This window comes from Lathyrus oleraceus, chromosome 4, assembly GCF_024323335.1.
Source record: "Lathyrus oleraceus cultivar Zhongwan6 chromosome 4, CAAS_Psat_ZW6_1.0, whole genome shotgun sequence".
In the NCBI taxonomy this organism is placed as follows: Eukaryota; Viridiplantae; Streptophyta; class Magnoliopsida; order Fabales; family Fabaceae; genus Lathyrus; species Lathyrus oleraceus.
Genome location: NC_066582.1, coordinates 435,478,583 through 435,496,588, shown reverse-complemented (window position 1 = coordinate 435,496,588; position 18,006 = coordinate 435,478,583). Strand labels below are relative to the sequence as shown.

General features: G+C 33.1%; 1 protein-coding gene across 2 annotated transcripts; it reads left to right on the top strand.

Annotated features, from left to right (window-relative positions):
* The first annotated feature begins 5,560 nt into the window (after window positions 1-5,560).
* On the top strand, window positions 5,561-15,714 carry LOC127075924 (K(+) efflux antiporter 2, chloroplastic). 2 transcript variants are annotated; one of them, XM_051017443.1, is made up of 21 exons: window positions 5,561-5,711; window positions 5,824-7,402; window positions 7,816-7,987; window positions 8,068-8,158; window positions 8,587-8,723; window positions 8,823-8,882; window positions 9,269-9,388; window positions 9,855-9,923; window positions 10,106-10,171; window positions 10,528-10,617; window positions 11,289-11,393; window positions 11,568-11,696; window positions 11,954-12,163; window positions 13,041-13,190; window positions 13,537-13,590; window positions 13,672-13,730; window positions 14,083-14,149; window positions 14,224-14,400; window positions 14,574-14,630; window positions 14,883-14,957; window positions 15,307-15,714. In XM_051017443.1, the coding sequence occupies exons 2-21, from the start codon at window positions 5,874-5,876 to the stop codon at window positions 15,403-15,405; spliced, it is 3,516 nt and encodes a 1,171-aa protein (XP_050873400.1). In that variant the 5' UTR covers window positions 5,561-5,711; window positions 5,824-5,873; the 3' UTR covers window positions 15,406-15,714. The 2 variants fall into 2 exon arrangements, with proteins under 2 accessions (XP_050873400.1, XP_050873401.1); XM_051017444.1 differs by lacking the exon at window positions 5,561-5,711 and having other exon boundaries at window positions 5,730-7,402.
* The last annotated feature ends 2,292 nt before the right edge of the window (window positions 15,715-18,006 follow it).

The following is an 18,006-nucleotide window of genomic DNA, read 5'->3' as shown; positions in this document are numbered from 1 at the left end:
AGCCATACATAAGCGAGTCCTCTCCATGTTTTCAGGCAGCTCAAGCAAAAGCTTTTTCGCAAGTCCGCAAATGCAGAGTTCAAGATGAGTGTCGGGGAATCATGCTACCACCCCATAAAATAACCTTTTGACAGACATAAGCCTTTCTGGAATGAACCTTCTCTTCCAATACCCACGCAGGGGCATTTCGAAAACCTATAAATCCTTACATAAATCATCATCATGCATTAGTCATGTCGCTTATTTATTTATGTAATCCAAATAAAATATTATTTATTCTAATAATTAATTGAAATTATAGTTAATTTTAAACAATCACACCAAACTCTTACTTTTTATATATCTCTACTTCAAGGACACTTATCCTCCATCACCACAAAACAAATAATTAAAACATCAATTAATCAAATAAAATTCTAAATAATCAAATTAAAATAAAGAATCGTATTACACGCTAGCCATCCAAATCAAAATTAAAACAAATTGTCTAAAACAAGACTGATATACCCGCCCGAGTCTATAATATACCCTTCAGATGTATTCTTAAAACAATTTGTCTAACTAAAATTGATATACCCTCCACGATCTATGATATACTCCCCTGGGTATATTCCTAAAGCATTCTGAATTAACCATAATAGTTACCAACTACTAGTAACCGATTACCATTGAGTCCAGAGTCCAATTTCACTTGTTTTTCACAAGAATAAACCCAATTTCCTCAACCTAAACCTATCCCAATTAAACTTTAAACATATATTATTACAGTTAAACACTTTATACCATTGATTCAACACCTATTTCCTCAATTACTATTACCATCATTTGCCAACACCATGATAACATCAATTAGCAATAACATCATATCATCAACATATCAGAATTACAAAAATTTACAGTATCAATCATGGCATGAGGTGAAATTACAAGCATCACACATAGTTCTCACAAACATGACAAGTTTTGATTAAAACCTTAGAATACCATATTCATCATTAGTCAAAATTCCAATTATAGAACAATCCCCATCCCCCTCCTTACCTCGATTATGCGGGAATTTCTTGAGTTTTTGGTGATGGGAGAACATTCTCCTTTAACCGCTTGTTGCTAGGTTTTGCCTCATTTCTTGCTCTCTCTCAAAAGATGTGTAGCCTCTTTCTCCCTTTCTCATTATCTCCCCTTTTTATAATAGATAATCCTGATTTATTTTTAATTTCCTTTAACTCCCTTCATTTTTCAGTTTTTTCATTGGCATCCCACTAACTTATGATTTTCTAACTTCCTCTTTATACTTATTATTCTCCATTAACCCTTAATTTCTTAGATAATTCTAACATTTCATACTCCGATCAGCACCTATATTTTATTATTTTTCTAAATAATAACATATCATTAAACGCACCAAAAATCAAACTTAAGGAATAAAATCTAAATAAATTTTTTGAGGTGTTACATGTGGCCTATAAATAGATGCAATCATTGAAGAGATGTTGGCCTCTTTTGATGACCAACCTTCTCAAGAACAACAATCTCAAATCTATAACTCAACACTTGTTCCTGTATCTCCAAAGGTGAATAAGAGAAATCCAAAGATGAAACCACTTGGAATAAACAAAGCTCAAGCACCTAAGAGAACTAGTGACATGCAGAAGACAATATGAAGTTCAAGGAACAATGTTGGCCCAAGATCAAGTATGACTGTCACATTCAAACTTTATGATACGGTTGATGATTCACAATGTCCTTCCAAAGAAAACCTCGAGTTAAAGACTTGTTTGCGCAACATGAAGTCATGGGATCAAATTTCTAGAAAACCCTGAGTTAAGGACTTGTTTGCATTTGTAGTTTCCTTTACTAGTTTGATATTTTGTAATGCATAATATGTGCTTAATTAGTAGCATTTTGTAAAGCATAATGTGTGCTAATTTTGAAAAAGCTTGTTATGGTTAACGTATCCGATAAATTATGCTTATATATATCAGACAAGTTATGCTTATACTGTCAGCTTATATATCAAACAAGTTATGCTTATGTCAAATTATGTTGTCAAATTATGTTGTCAAATTATATAACACATAACTTATATTAACTGTCAAATTATGCTTATGTCAAATTATTAAGCTAAGATGTGTTTATATTAACTGCATTATACTAACTGTAACTTACAGAACTATTATATAACAGACAAATTATACTAACTGCAACTAACCCTAATTTCAACCATAATGCACAATGTCTACACAATATTTTGTAATAAAACTAACAATTTTCATTCATTCAAATTCAAGTTACATTACACATCAATTGTCATTGTCACATCAGATTACATTGTTACATTAAGCTATATTATTACATGCTCCTAAAAATGTAACAAAATACAACCAAAAACAAATAACTACAACTTCTAGAAACATCATCTTCTTCCTTAGACTCTTAACCTTTTTTCTTCATATTTTCAATATCTTTTGAACACATATGAGTGTCATATTCCTTTCCAAATTCTTTCTCAAATTCCTTTCCAAATTTCCTCAAATACTCTATCATCATGCCGTACATATTGCATCCATCATCTTTTGGTGTTTTTTTCCTTTCACTGAAATACTCATCATCCTAGTGAAACAACCCACAATCTTCCTCTTTCTGCACAAATAATTCAATATTACCGAGGATAATCGTGTATAATGGACAAAGAGAAGAAAAAGAAAACAATTAGAGATCTAACCCTTTAGTACTTGCACTTCCAGTATTTTCTCCCTGAGTTTGCTCTAGACTTTGAAACAAACAGCTTCATAGAAATATCATGTCCACATTTGAGAGTGATTCTCCTATTTGAAAGCATGCTAGAGTTTGACCTTGCTTCCATTCTCATGAAGAACGAATGTCAACATGAAGATTGAAGAGATGAAAACATAAAGAAAGAGAAAAAAAAAGCTCTGTGGGTTCCAATGGCAGAAAGATGAGAAAAAGAGCTAAAAGGCGGAAAGAATGGGAAAAAAGATGAACAAAGAGAAATTGATGGTCACTTGTAGAAATTAGGGCTTAGATTAATTACTCTCAGCTCATTCATTAGTGAAGTTACTATAGGATAAATTTGTTACTTAAACAGACTTACATTTTTACTATGGGATAAATGCCACATGTGGTAAATTAAAATTGAAAAATGATAAAATAGTATAACATGTACATGCCATTTCATAGATTCTGCTGATTTGGTTTAATGAAGGACAAAAACAAGAGAACATTGAAATGTTAAGGATGAAATCTTGATTTTTTTACATAGGAATTTTTCAAAGTTCGCCCATATAGAAGGGGAAAATACTTGTTAATCCTAAAATTAATATATCACTAAAAACTACATTTTTTTTCAAAAAAAAAAATATTCGCCACCAATATTACTATTAGAGAAATGAGTTTACATAATTTTAAGACTAAGTGTTCTTCTTTATTTTCTTTTGTATTGTTTCCAACTTACATATTTTATTAAATTTATGTATTTTGTGGAATTTTCGGCTATTATTAAATGTTATGTCATATGGATAAATCTTGTTAAATATTATCCTATGTGTTTCATTTAATTTGAGTAATATAAAGAGATTAATTGAAATACACTGTCAGTGTAAAAAGGTTTTACACCATCCGTTAATTATAGACGTTGGATATTAAAAGAAGTTTGACTTTTATTTTAAAAATCTATAAAGTAATACAAACGGGTGATGGTGATGAACCGACGGTGTAAAACTTTTTACACTGACAGGATATAGTAATTAATATCTAATATAAATTTGTGTGTATCAAATTGTGTTATGATTTTTTTATAATTGAAAAAAGTTAAAAAAAAAATATTTTTATTTGAAATACAACCTGCGAATCCAACTGAATTGGTTTGGGTCGGTTTTGACCGTGAAATTACGGGTTGGCCTATGTATGTACATGAGTTGGATAAATCCAACAAATCCGACCAGACCCACCCAAAATAACTCAAAAAAGGGGTTGGGTTGGGTTATTGGGATGGATATGGTTTTTTCAAAAATGAAAACTCATTCAAAACAATTGGGTTTTGAGTAAATCCTGATCCAGCCCACGAAACCCATAGGTTATTAGGTGATTATTTTTTGCTCTTTTTTGTAATTTGACGAATGACGACTTTGATGTGTTTAATCTTGATTTCTTCAATTATAGTCTCTTGAACATTTTTTATTTTGTGAGACATGATTTTAAATTATTTAGGATGTTGCGCTTTGATTATTTTAATGTTAATTTTGCAGGTTGAAAGTATTTTTATGCACTTCTAAGTAATGTAACATTGGTTTTTGCAAGTATGTTTATGGTTGAAGCATTTTTTGAAAAAAAAATGACACATAATTTATAATTATATAAGAAAAAATAGGGGAGATTGGGTAACCCGCTACCCAACCCAACCCACAAAATTGTGATTTTACCCAAATCGGCCCAATGATGTCATTGGTGGTTATTTTAACTGGTGTACCCTATATGGGCTGGGTTATGGTTTTTACTAAATTCAACTCAAATTGACCCATGTACACCCTTAGGTTGGACGATAAACCCAATCCATTGAAGTCTGAATGAGTTGAATAACGGGTTATGCCAAATCTAATTCAACTCAATTTGTGTACACTCCAAATTGTGATAAATAGATATGATGTTAAATAGAATGCATATTTATTTATTGAAGAAAGTTAGGAACGCTCTCCAACACTCTTAATTCTTTTATGTCGAATATATAGGGTCCTACCACTTTGTGTGAGAGACGTTTTTAAAGTGAGAGACCCACATCTATGAGTGGCAAACGGGCATGCCCACTTCGTTTAGACTTTTCTTAGAAAATTTCACAAAAAAACGGGACGGGATAGAACCAGAACGGGTGAGGTGTGTGCCTAAAACTTTGATCCGACTTTAAAAAATAAGGGTGCACTCACAAACATTTCATCTTTAAAGTCTAAAATTATAAAAATTTATGTTAATATCCCGTCCACAAAAGCCCAAAAAAATAGAGCGGGACATACAAACATATTAGAGGATGCGATCCTTAAATTTTGATCCGTCCTAAAAAAAAATACGGACAAATCAGACATTATCCAACAAATCAAACTCGTTTTGCCATCTTTACCCACACCAACACGTATTTCATTCAATAAAAAATGAAAATTACTTAAAACTGCTCTTATTTTTTTATCTATTATGATAAATAGAATTCATATTCAACCATCAATATATATTATAATAGCAACAGAAATTATAATTTACTAAATAAAAAATATAACCTAGAGAAATCTTATTAAAGACAAATTTTGGGTTAGGATATTTTTTCTTTAGCAGTTTCGACATCCATTCATCCCAGCACAAATTACCGAAACTGCCACTGTGCTTACAACTCTTCCTACACCTATTTTCATTCATGATTGATTAACCATTTCACGCGCTAAATAGGCCGTTGAGGAAAGACGCTTTGTAAAATATAAGAACAAGTATCATTATGAACTTATGATTGGACGTTTTTTCCCACGCTCTAAATCTGCGAGTGTAAATAAAATCCTGCAAAGAATATCCTTTCACTCTCTTCACTGACCGTTTTAAAATCACACGCAAAACTGAATTTTTTTCTCGCACCGAACAAAACTTCCATTTTCCCTCTTTCCATAGATAGAAATTGAAAGCTTCATTTTCAACTTTTTTCAGTTTTCGTTGCTTCGGTAAAACGATTCTCTCTTTCTCCATGATTTTTCTATGCGAAAAACGTTAATGCTGATAAACTATGTTGAATTTGTTCTGATTAATTTTTGTATTCTTTATAATTTGTTTCAGAAAATGCATTGAAAAACGGTTCTGTATGAGTTTATTGATTTGGAAGAAAAATGGATATAGCTTTTAGGTTTCCACAGTCGAAAATTGCTTTCAATGGCTTCGATTCTTGTGTTTCGTTTGGAGGTAGAGGCTTCGGTTGTGCTTTTCATTGTGGAGGAGAGTTCAGAGTTTCAAACTTGAAGCCGAATTTGAGTTCATTGTGTAGGAGTAGTAGTAGTAACCGTTTTAGGGGAAATAGGAGAGTTTGGTCAAAGTGTCAGGGAAATGACTCTTTTGGATATGACAATGGAAATGGTAGGAATGTTGATAATTTGAAAGGTTTGAATGAGGGTATTGATTTGGTTTCAATTTCTGGTGCGGAATTAGGCGAACCTTTGGGGGAAGTTGGGGGTCAAGTTGAAGTAGAGGTAAAAAGTGTGGATGAATTGAAAGAATTGTTGCAGAAGGCTATGAAAGAATTAGAAGCTGCTAGAGTGAATAGTATTGTGTTTGAGGAAAAGGTTAAAAAGATATCGGAGACTGCGATATCTTTGCAGGATGGAGCCGCAAGAGCTTGGAATGATGTTAATTCTAAGCTTGATATTATTCAGGAAATTGTGTCTGAAGAGTTTATTGCTAAAGAAGCTGTTCAAAATGCAACAATGGCTCTTTCTTTAGCTGAGGCAAGGCTCCAAGTAGCCATTGAATCTTTGCAGGTTGTGAGTGATGATAATGGTTCGGTACGTGATTCGAACGAGAGTGATGGTGGTAATGGTATAGTGCATGAGGGGAAAGAGCGTTTGGTTGCTCAGGAAGATATTAAGGAATGTCAGACAAGTTTAGCTAGTTGTGAGGCTGAGCTGAAGCGCTTGCAAAGTAAAAAAGAGGAGTTGCAGAATGAAGTGAGCATGTTGCATGGAATGGCAGAAAAAGCACAGTTGAATGCAGTGAAAGCAGAGGAGGATGTCACAGACATAATGCATTTAGCCGAGCAAGCTGTTGCCTTTGAACTTGAGGCTGCAAAGCGTGTTAACGATGCAGAAATTGCATTGCAGAGAGCAGAGAAGTCTGTCACTAGTGTTACTGATGATACCACAGAAGCTTTACAAGAAAGAGATGCAGCAGCCCTCCCCGAGGAGGAGAAATTGGTTCAAGATTTTTTTAGTGATGATTCTGTTAAAGAAGAGCTTGAGTTATCCAGTAATGATGAGTCTTTGCTTGCCACAGGTTCACCAGACACACAGTCTAATAAAACCGGCCAAATATTGGAAGATATAACTCAATCTGGTTATCTGAGTGATCATGATAATGGACAGTTCAGCTTTGACTCTTCCAAAGAAGCTGAACTCGAAGTAGAGAAGTCAAAGAATGTAGTTCAAACAAAAAAACAAGAAACACCGAAAGATTTGAGTAGAGATAGTTCACCATCTACTCCCAAGACATCGTTGAAGAAGTCTTCCCGATTTTTTCCTGCATCATTTTTCTCTTCTAGTACAGAAGAGACTGATTACTCACCAGCATCAATTTTCAATGGTCTTGTGGAATCTGCACAGAATCAATTGCCCAAGCTGGTTGTTGGGTTATTGTTAATTGGAGCAGGGTGCGTATGATCTTTCCTTATCTTTGTCCTTTTTCTTGTTGTTATCTTTTGTTAGACCATCCTAGAAACAATATACTTGGAAGTATATAAAAAACATATGGCTACCCTAGAATATGTAATGTACAAGCACAATACATATGAAATATTAAGGAGAGAACTTTGAGTGTTTTGTGCAACATGATAGCAAAGTATCAAGGCTGATATATTCATTAGTTTGTTTAGAAACTGATGATGAAATAAAATTTTCTGCCACGGGGATGGGATTTATGCCTTTCTATATGTTACCTTTGTCTAAGTTGTTCTGTCCTCTTTCTGTAGGACACTATTGTGCTTTGTCATTATGTTAATTCAATGTAAAGATCAATATGAAGGTTTTGCTTTGTTTTACTATAAACGGTTGACTTTTATTTCAGGGTCACCTTCTTTTCCAATAGAGCAGAGAGAAGTTCTCAGCTGCTTCAGCAGCCAGAAGTCATTGTAACCACAGTTGAAGAAGTTTCCTCAAATGCAAGGCCTCTGGTTAGACAACTTCAGGAACTCCCCAAGAGAATTAAGAAAGTTATTGCATCGTTACCCAATCAAGAGGTTTGATCTTCATTTTTACTCATTAGTTTGCATGCTCAATTCAATAGGTGTCATTTGACTCTGCATGGTATTTATTGTAGGTGAACGACGAGGAAGCCTCCCTCTTTGACATGCTCTGGCTATTACTTGCAAGTGTTATATTTGTCCCGCTATTTCAAAAAATTCCTGGAGGTAGATTGGTTGCCATATTCTCAAAATATTGGATTCAACATATTCTTTCAAAGTATGGTCAAGTTGTTTGTCTGGATGTTTTACTTTAGTTTCAATTTTATTAGGCTAAAATTTATAAGTTGCTCATATGAAGATTTGGTGTATAGATTATCCCTGCTGCTTCTTTTAGCCCATGTTTCTTTTCCTTATTCACTGTTTGTTAGTTTGATTGTGACAATAAATGAAGCCGTAATGATCAAGACAAGCTTGATTACTTGAATTGTAAAGTATTGCTATTGTTCTAGGCAGCCAACCAATAACAGATTTCTACTTCCTTGTATGCGAAACAATTTTATAGAAGTCATAATCTGATAAAGTTGATTGTCTGACATTCATATGATATATTGTTCCACTGATTCTGTATCGTTTATCTGCAACAATATTTATAGGCAGTCCTGTTCTTGGTTACTTGGCTGCTGGAATCTTGATTGGGCCTTATGGACTTTCCATCATTCGCAATGTTCACGGGACAAAATCAATTGCTGAATTTGGAGTTGTTTTCCTGTTATTCAATATTGGCCTGGAGGTGGAGCTTCATATAAGATCTCGTGGTACAATAACTTCAATTATCTCCTTACTAAAATGTAAACTGAAGCTATTATTTGTTTTTTTTTTCTTTTCCTAGCTCTCTGTGGAAAGGCTTAGTTCAATGAAGAAATATGTCTTTGGATTAGGGTCTGCTCAGGTGATTGTGGAACTCCATCTTTAACCTTTGTAGTAAGCATATATGAAAACTATATTATAGTAATATAATATATTGATTCTATCTAAAGAGTAATTTATATTATCGGTTGGAATTGATCTCCTGATATCCTTACATATCATCATTTGTTCCTTATTGAATAAAGATTAAATATTAGTCATTAGTTATTTGTCTTCTGCAACAATATCCAAAATATTCATGCCATACCAATATAATTTTATTGTTGAGTATTCCTTTTCCTCCCTCTACACCTAAAGGGCTAAACCCTAAAACTTCAAAACTTGTTAGTACTGTTTACTTCATGATATTCTATTTATATACTAGTAAATTACAAGCCAACAATTCTTACCATGTATGAACAAATGCAGGTTTTGTTGACTGCCGCAGTTATTGGGTTGGTGGCTCATTATATTTGTGGCCAAGCTGGCCCTGCTGCTATTGTCATTGGGAATGGCCTGGCATTATCATCGACTGCTGTTGTTCTGCAGGTAAATATCCTGAATACTATTTACTTTTAAGTTCTTACTATAGGATATACGTTAACACAGTCTAGTCAGTTTAAGTGTTCCAACTTTATACCTCTGTTTAATGTATATTCTGAAATTGTGATATCTACCTTTTTTATAAGCATTAATTAATTGTAAAAGGATTTTGTTCTCGCATGTATCTGTTATTTGATAAAACTGAAGTCTATAATCTGTAATGTAAGTCCACCTTCAAAAGTCTCTCGTCTCACAAGTTTAAAAAACATTTAGGAGGAGTCAAGACTTTGTTCTTTCTATATTATAATTCTATTTTTTATGTATGCTGTCCACCTTCAAAAGACTCTCGTGTCACAAGTTTAAAAAACATTTAGGGTAGGAGTCAAGACTTTGTTCTTTCTATATTATAATTCTATTTTCATGTATGCTGAGTCCTCCATGTGGTAATATTTCAAGTGAACTTGTTTTACAGGTGTTACAGGAGAGAAGCGAGAGCACGTCACGACATGGACGAGCTACATTTTCTGTACTACTTTTTCAGGTTACTTTATACCTTACTATGTATCTAGAAAGTAGAAACTGAAGGATTTTCCTGTAAAATATACAGACACACACACACACAGGGAGGAAAGAAGAAAGGGAGATAAAGTGTCTCCAAAATAATTGCAACTCTTCAGATAATGGACCGAAATTGACTATTTCTTCTTTGTTTATGCACCACAGGATTTGGCTGTTGTTGTCTTGCTAATACTCATACCTCTTATTTCACCTAATTCTTCCAAAGGAGGGGTAACACTTTCTAGCACTTTTTGTTTAAAAGAATTCTTCAGATGTTTTCATGAACATTAGAAAGTGGCTACTTAAAGTTGTATGAACTCCTATGTAGCAGGAGAAAGTGTTATAACAAGGGTGGTCCATGTTGTTTAGAGAACTTGCATTTGATTGGATAATTTAGTTTTGATTTTTTTTACACATGCATTAAAAGGGTCAGGGCACATTGCACTCTTTCTAATTGAAGTTGGTTCACGTTAAATGCTTGATTGAAAGCCATTAACTTTGCGTTTTGTTATGGCCACCACCACCATTGCTATAATGCAGTTGCTGCTAATATTATCTTCCCGTAAAATATTAATATATGTTTTCAGGTTGGCTTTCAAGCCATTGCCGAAGCTCTTGGACTGGCTGCCGTTAAGGCTGCAGTTTCCATCACTGCCATAATTGCAGGTGGACGACTGGTAAGCTTTATTCACTAGAGCTGAGGTGTGAGCAGTGTGATTCCTAATTATTTAAATGTACTTTGAATCTGGACAATGTTTAATATTTGAAGGTCTTTATTTACACTCTAGTCAATATATCTTTTTTATAAATTTTATGTGTATTTTGTTAAGTTCATCATTTAAATTTGTATTCAACATAAGCTATCAATTATACTATTTAGCATGATATATATTATATATGATCCTTGGAGCACTCAATACATTGACATCTAAAAATTGATGAGGAGTTTGGATACAAATTACTGACTGGATGCTGCAGATTGCTCTGTATAATTTATAATGATCCGTAATATGGTGTTGTGAAAATTCAGGTATTGTATTTATCATGGAGGTGGAAGTTACTAACTCAGTAGCTTATAGTAGTTGAGATGAGTTTTGTACTATTGTGGCTACACACACATATGAGGTCTTGGTTGAAGTTTCTAGGCTTAGTGGGGTTAATTAATTGTAGCAGGGATTTAGCATATTTTATATTGTGTATCAACATCCTGATTCTGAAATATAGTAACTTTTTTCATAGGATAGGCTCCATATTGATGGCCTTGCGTTCATTCTAAATTTATCTTATGATGTTACTTTGTCACAGACATGACTTTTGGAATGTGACTTCCCACTCTTCTTTTGTCCAGCTCCTTCGACCTATATATAAGCAGATTGCAGAAAATCAGAATGCAGAAATATTTTCTGCCAATACACTCTTTGTTGTTCTTGGGACCAGCCTTCTCACAGCCAGGGTAGGTGTTTAGATCACTGCTTTTTCTTTTTTCCTATGATTGGGTTTTTGAACCTAACCAAAGTTTGGCAGTTTGCTTTTGAGTTATTCTTGTGACCATTAAAGCGATAATTTGTCTGTATTGTGCTAGCCTTACATTTTACTTTTTTTAAAATGTAAATTTTATTTGAAACAGGCAGGCCTGTCCATGGCTTTGGGAGCATTTTTGGCTGGTTTACTACTGGCAGAAACTGAATTTTCCTTACAGGTCGAATCTGATATTGCTCCATATCGTGGCCTTCTACTGGGACTCTTCTTTATGACGGTGGGTGCTTGATATTCAAATTCAAAAGTTAATTAATCATATTGTTTATTTATTCATGCATCATCTTTTTTATACTTCATTAAACTTCTGGTCAATTACTTATATTGAAATAACTTGTATGAATCTGACCATTTAAAAATAAAAATTTATGAATTTTTAACAGAAATGAATGGCTGACTTGAGGTTTGTGATTTTTTAAACAAGTCAGTGTCAACATGTCTAACTAATAATGAAAAGTAATTTCTGTGACTTTTCAGGTTGGAATGTCAATCGATCCAAAACTTCTTGTCTCAAATTTTCGAGTCATCATAGGGACACTGGGACTCTTGATATGTGGCAAGACACTCTTGGTTGCTTTGATTGGCAAAGTTTTTGGTATTTCAATCATATCTGCCATCAGAGTTGGACTTCTTCTTGCTCCTGGAGGAGAATTTGCATTTGTGGCTTTTGGTGAAGCTGTTAATCAGGTTTTTGACCTTGAAAACCATTTCTCGTGCAAAGAGTGTCTGGTTAATAAATAATATTTCTAGTTCAATTTCATTTTTCTTCAAAACAAAAATAAAAATAAATCATCTGTCATATCTTTTTATTCGTATTCATGTGAAATAAGTCATTTTGTTTGTGTTCGACTCTAACAATATGCTTCTTGGTGTTCTTAACTTGAGATTATTCTAGAGGTTTACGTCTATGCCATCTTTCCCCCAAAATAAAGTAGTAAGTGGATATATAATTTGTTCTTACTAGACAAGTCTTGATAAATTAAGGTTGTTTCTCGCTGTTATTCTGTTATTTTATGATGCAACAATAGTTTTTTGAGATGCAATGTCATCTGTTTGCATTGCCCAGGAATTTATTAACTAGATTCATTGGTTAAAGGTCATGAGGGATTGAATGCATACCTTAGGCCTTGGTGATTTGCTATTATTGCATAATAATGATTTTGGAAGGAGGTCTTGTAATTCAATTACATGGACTGCTTAGATGGAGTGGAACTCAAATATTTTCTGAAATCTGAGAACCATTTTGCACCTCTTTTATTGTGTAGTATCCTAGATCATGCTTTTCTTCAGGGTTCAACTCAATGTGATATTTATGTCAATTCCACTAGTGTATATTGTTTTTCAAATTGTGTTATTGGTTCCATATACTTTTCGGGAGTTTCGTATCCTTTAATTCTGGATCGTTTACTTTCTCTTGATGAATTATTTTTTATTTTGGAAAAAAGGGAAGTTGAAAAAACCAGAAATATGGACCAAATTTCTGATTGCTTCTAAGAATCTTCTTCCTCTTTTAAAATTAATCTGCTTTAAAAACTAATATCTTTGCTAATTGATACATTTGTAGGGTATAATGTCTTCCCAGTTATCCTCTTTGCTGTTCCTTGTTGTGGGAATTTCTATGGCCCTTACACCATGGCTGGCCGAAGGAGGCCAGCTTATTGCTTCCCGTTTTGAGCTACATGATGTTCGAAGCTTATTACCTGTAGAAAGTGAGGTGAGATTACTTTCATTATTGACTAACAGGGACTTCTAATTGCAAATGGTTGTGAAATTGAAGACTTTTGCACCGCCAGTTGTTGCTTTTCTTGCTAGTGGACTAAACCCTGTCTTTTTTATCTTACAACTTAATAGATTGTATGTTGTGTTGTATAGTACAGTATAGCGATAAGTCTTTCCAAGAGGTTAAAGTGCTTGTCTATAGTATTTAGAAAGTAATGACAAATAGTGAAATCTTGCTTCTGAAATTTGTATTCCTTCATTCAAATCATCTTAAATTTGTGCCAAAAACAAATTTCCTAAAAGTTAGTGGTTTACGTCATTTTGGTTTACATCTTTTTCAGACAGATGATCTGCGTGATCATATCATTATTTGTGGATTTGGGCGAGTTGGCCAGGTGAGTTGTTTCTTTTCTGGTATAATTTATCAGTTTTAATAATCAATTTAAGCATAAAAGTTTACCTTTTGTTATTCTCAGATCATTGCGCAACTTCTTTCCGAGCGACTCATTCCCTTTGTTGCACTAGATGTGCGAAGGTAACTTGATTTAACTGAAACTATTGGCTTTATGTATAAATTTTGGATCTTATATATTTATGTTGTAAAAGAAAACAACATTACTGCATGGAATTAGCATCTAGATGAGACTCGTTATGCTGTTTGGTTGTGCATTAGTTTCTGATATTCTTGGAGGCATTTAAGGCTTTACTTAACAACAATTTTGTCCTGTTTTCTTTCCAAGTACTTCAATTTTCACCTCTCCATTTCCCCTCAACCAAACACGAAATATGCGTGAAGTCCCAGCTTACCATATATCATGTCTGCAATTTTTTTATTGGAATAGGCCAATATTGTCCTAACTTGCCTTGATATTTGCTAATGTTCTCAGTGATAGAGTTGCAATTGGGCGTTCCTTGGATCTCCCTGTGTACTTCGGTGATGCTGGTAGTCGAGAGGTAGTACACATGAATTTAATAATTGAGCTCGCATAGAGGTTCATTACTTGACATGCTTTGTGTTGCCTGATAAGGTCCTACATAAAGTTGGGGCTGGAAGGGCAAGTGCTGCAGCAGTAACTTTAGATTCCCCTGGTGCAAACTATAGAACGGTTTGGGCTCTGAGCAAACACTTCCCAAACGTGAAGACTTTTGTCCGTGCTCATGATGTTAATCATGGACTGAATTTAGAAAAAGCTGGAGCTACTGCCGTAATATTCTGATACCTCTTCTATCATTTCTGTTATCATTGCTTATCGTGTAATTTTGAAAGAGTCGTGAATTATTTTTCATAACAATTTCATATCTATTGCTAAATTGCCTATTATTGGAATACTTACTGTAGATCTTGTGTATCTTGCATTTCTGTTGACTGTATTTGTAGGTTGTCCCGGAGACTTTGGAACCAAGTCTTCAGCTAGCAGCAGCAGTGCTTTCTGAGGTAACTATCATAATTTATGTCCTAATATTATGTTATACCCTTATATTATGATGGCAAACACCAGTAAATTATTATGTTCATCTGTCATCGTGATTGAAACTTCAGTTCAGAATAGCTGAAGCATTGATATCCTGCCATAAAAAAACAATACTGAAGGGTTCTTATCATGTTACTTTGCTAGTTGATGAAACTCTGACACAATGTTGAAGCATTGAGATAGACAATCTGTTATCTAAGAATTTCTCTCTTCAGGTTAAACTTCCTGCATCAGAGATTGCGGCAACAATTAATGAATTCAGATCCCGCCATCTGGCTGAGCTTACAGAAGTACGTATTTCCTAAACTCATACATGCCTACATAGACAAACACACTTGGTCGCTATCAACTCTATTGTGACTGTCATTGGAAATTGCATGTTCACATACTACATATATAGTCTATGCATAATAAACACAATTCACTTATCCATTTTAAGTCATGTTACAGTTTCTCCATCTTCTTAATAATAATACTAACAAACACACACAACACACACACAAGGTCCTCTCAGATTACATATTTAATTTTCTACGCGACAAGTCAATTTCACTTTCACCAAGGAATTTTCCTGCCACGGGTTCTCAACTAGTTTATATCTTTGAATTTATGTATGTTACTTTTGGTCTTTTAACTCAGCTATCTGAAACAAGTGGAAGTTCTCTTGGATATGGATATAATAGAATTATGAGCAAACCCAAAACCCAATCTTCTGATTCAATTGAAGGGGCAACATGAGGAAGAAAACAGGGATGTAAGAAAAATAATAATGTTGGGAAATTGTATAGCAGATTAGGTGTTCAATTATTTGTGTACATTGTACAGAAATAAATCTGCATCAAAGATGCAAAATCTGTATTTATTATTTTCTTTCACTTTGTAAATTATTATTCATGGTCCTTTTTCAGATTTCTGATAAGGATGATATCCCTGTTGTATGTAACAATCATTGATGTTGTTTCATATTCTTTGGCTTTTGATGTATAAGACTGCCTCAGTAAAATTTGGCAAATAACCCCCTTCTCTTATTGAGATTTGTTCGGAGAAGTGTTGAAATTGTATTTACGTTGTTGAAGTATTTTTGAAGTCCTATAAATCAGTGAGAACAACCACACTGAGAGAGTTTTTGGGATGAGATCCATTGACATATAACAAGAAGAATGGTTCAATAAAGGATTTTCCATAAAAGAGCGGTGTAGCTCCTCATAAACTTTATTTTTATACTAGTATATCTAAAGGTATATTTATTCATGTCTCTGTATAATAACAATTATTCTAATCTTTTGTGTGCGCTCCTTTGATTTCAATAAACTTTATTTTTATATATATTTATAGGTATATATTCATTTGTCTTCTTAGGGATTTAGGGTTTGTTTGTTTTATCTTAAAAAAAAAATCTTTATTTATGTTTTCAAAAATGAATTTTATAAAATAATTTTTTAAAAATACTATAAATATTTGTATATTTATTTTTTCTAAATTGAAATACTAATTTTAATATTTTATAACATAAACACACATTTTAAAGATTAAAACATGTTAAAATTACAATTTTTTAAATAACATGTTCATGGCCTTATACATATACCGACCCAAATAATCAATACTTGATGATATTAAAATTGGCCAAGTATAATTGTTAAAATATTGAAGCAAACAGGCATTTCATTTAAACAAATATCGTAAGGGTTGCTCCAGCTCCCTTAACAACAATCAATATTTTTAAAACAGATTGAAAGTAATGAATCATGGAAGATGTGGAAGCCATTAAAATGAGAGCAAAATTTCAAATGATTGGTTTGTCTTCAGTTGCAACAAATGTTGCAGTAATTACAAAGAAAACACACTCGCTGAAACAACATAATTAACATGGAAGCAATCAATCATGATGTTACATTACCGCTTTGGCGGTAGCATCTGATACACGCTCTACTCTCTCTTCTTCTAATTGCGTCTGCATTCTCCACACCAGCCCCGAAATTCTTTCTAATGTTGCTTTATCACACTAAACGCAGAAGACGAATTATTGATCTCTCAAAAGCTAAAACATGAATTATTGATAATAAATAACGTTTTCAAGATCAAATGCATCATACTTACTGATTGAATATTTTAAAAAAATAGTGAAGTGAATAAACTGTGCCACCGGTTCTCTACCTTCAAGTGCCGTAGCAAAAGAAAAATTTAAAAGAAGGAGATTAAAATTATATAATCAAAGAAAGTGACAAGTCGTTTATCTACTACTATAATGTTTGGAAGATTTCTTTGTTCACAATGTTGATAATAATCGAACATGATTCTTTGTCCTTATTGTGAATTAAAATTTTCAAACTGTTCTTTCTCTTTACTCTTGAAATTGCTACATATAATTGACCATAACTAAAAACTGGAGTAGGCAAATATAATTCTACACTATCAAATGATTGACCTTATGATTTATTGATTATCATTGCATATGAGACATGATAATCCTAATCAATTTGAACGGTCATGGTGATTCAAAAGGAGATATAAACATTTGAGAAATGTAAATGATGTTACCAATATTTTTTCCATACATAATTTTGGCCTCAATGACATGATTTGATTTGTTAATCTTATCATAATTAATCGTGTTCCATTACATAACCCTTCAGTTATGTTCAAATTCCTCAATAGCATAACGAGAGTGTCACCTTTCAGTTTAATCTTATAATTTGGTAGACCTGATGTTCTTAAAGAACTCATAAATTCTAGAGCTAAAACTTCATAATAAGAATGATTATAATTGACTTTCGTCCTATCAATTGAATCTAAACTTAGATATTATTTTTCTTCTCCTTCAATTTAGTATAAAATTAAAATATTTAAACATTAGTAATAGAATATGATTAAAGAATAGTTTTACACATAAATGAACATAGGTTTATATTTTGTACATGGAATCTACTCTCATACATAATGATTGATTTTGTCCACAACTTTAATGGTTGGAGCAGGAATAGTTATACATTGTAAGAACTCTTCATTTTTATAATTCTTTTAAAAAGTTTGGGATATGTGTTATCAACGACTGAATTAATAGGACCCTCATAACTTGGAATTAAGAGCGCTTGAGGGATTTCTCTATCTACCAAACTATCACTTGGTTCACAAATCTTACTATCTCCCACATTTAAAATCCATTTTTTAGAATTCAGCTAGTTATGAAGAACTTGTACTCCGTGAAACTTGTTGAAGCCTTATATTTTTTGTTAGAGTAAGAACCTAAAAATAATCTCATGCATAAGATGAACTAATTGACGCATGGATTATATCAGAACGACTTTCTCTTAGAACAAGAGGAATAATATGTCTAAA

Excerpts from the sequence above, each read along its gene's own strand:
- LOC127075924 (XM_051017443.1), top strand. The coding sequence starts at position 5,874 with ATGGATATAGCTTTTAGGTTTCCACAGTCGAAAATTGCTTTCAATGGC. Across the intron at positions 11,697-11,953 it reads TGGGACTCTTCTTTATGACG|GTTGGAATGTCAATCGATCC; the intron begins GTGGGTGCTTGA and ends GTGACTTTTCAG. Across the intron at positions 14,958-15,306 it reads ATCTGGCTGAGCTTACAGAA|CTATCTGAAACAAGTGGAAG; the intron begins GTACGTATTTCC and ends CTTTTAACTCAG.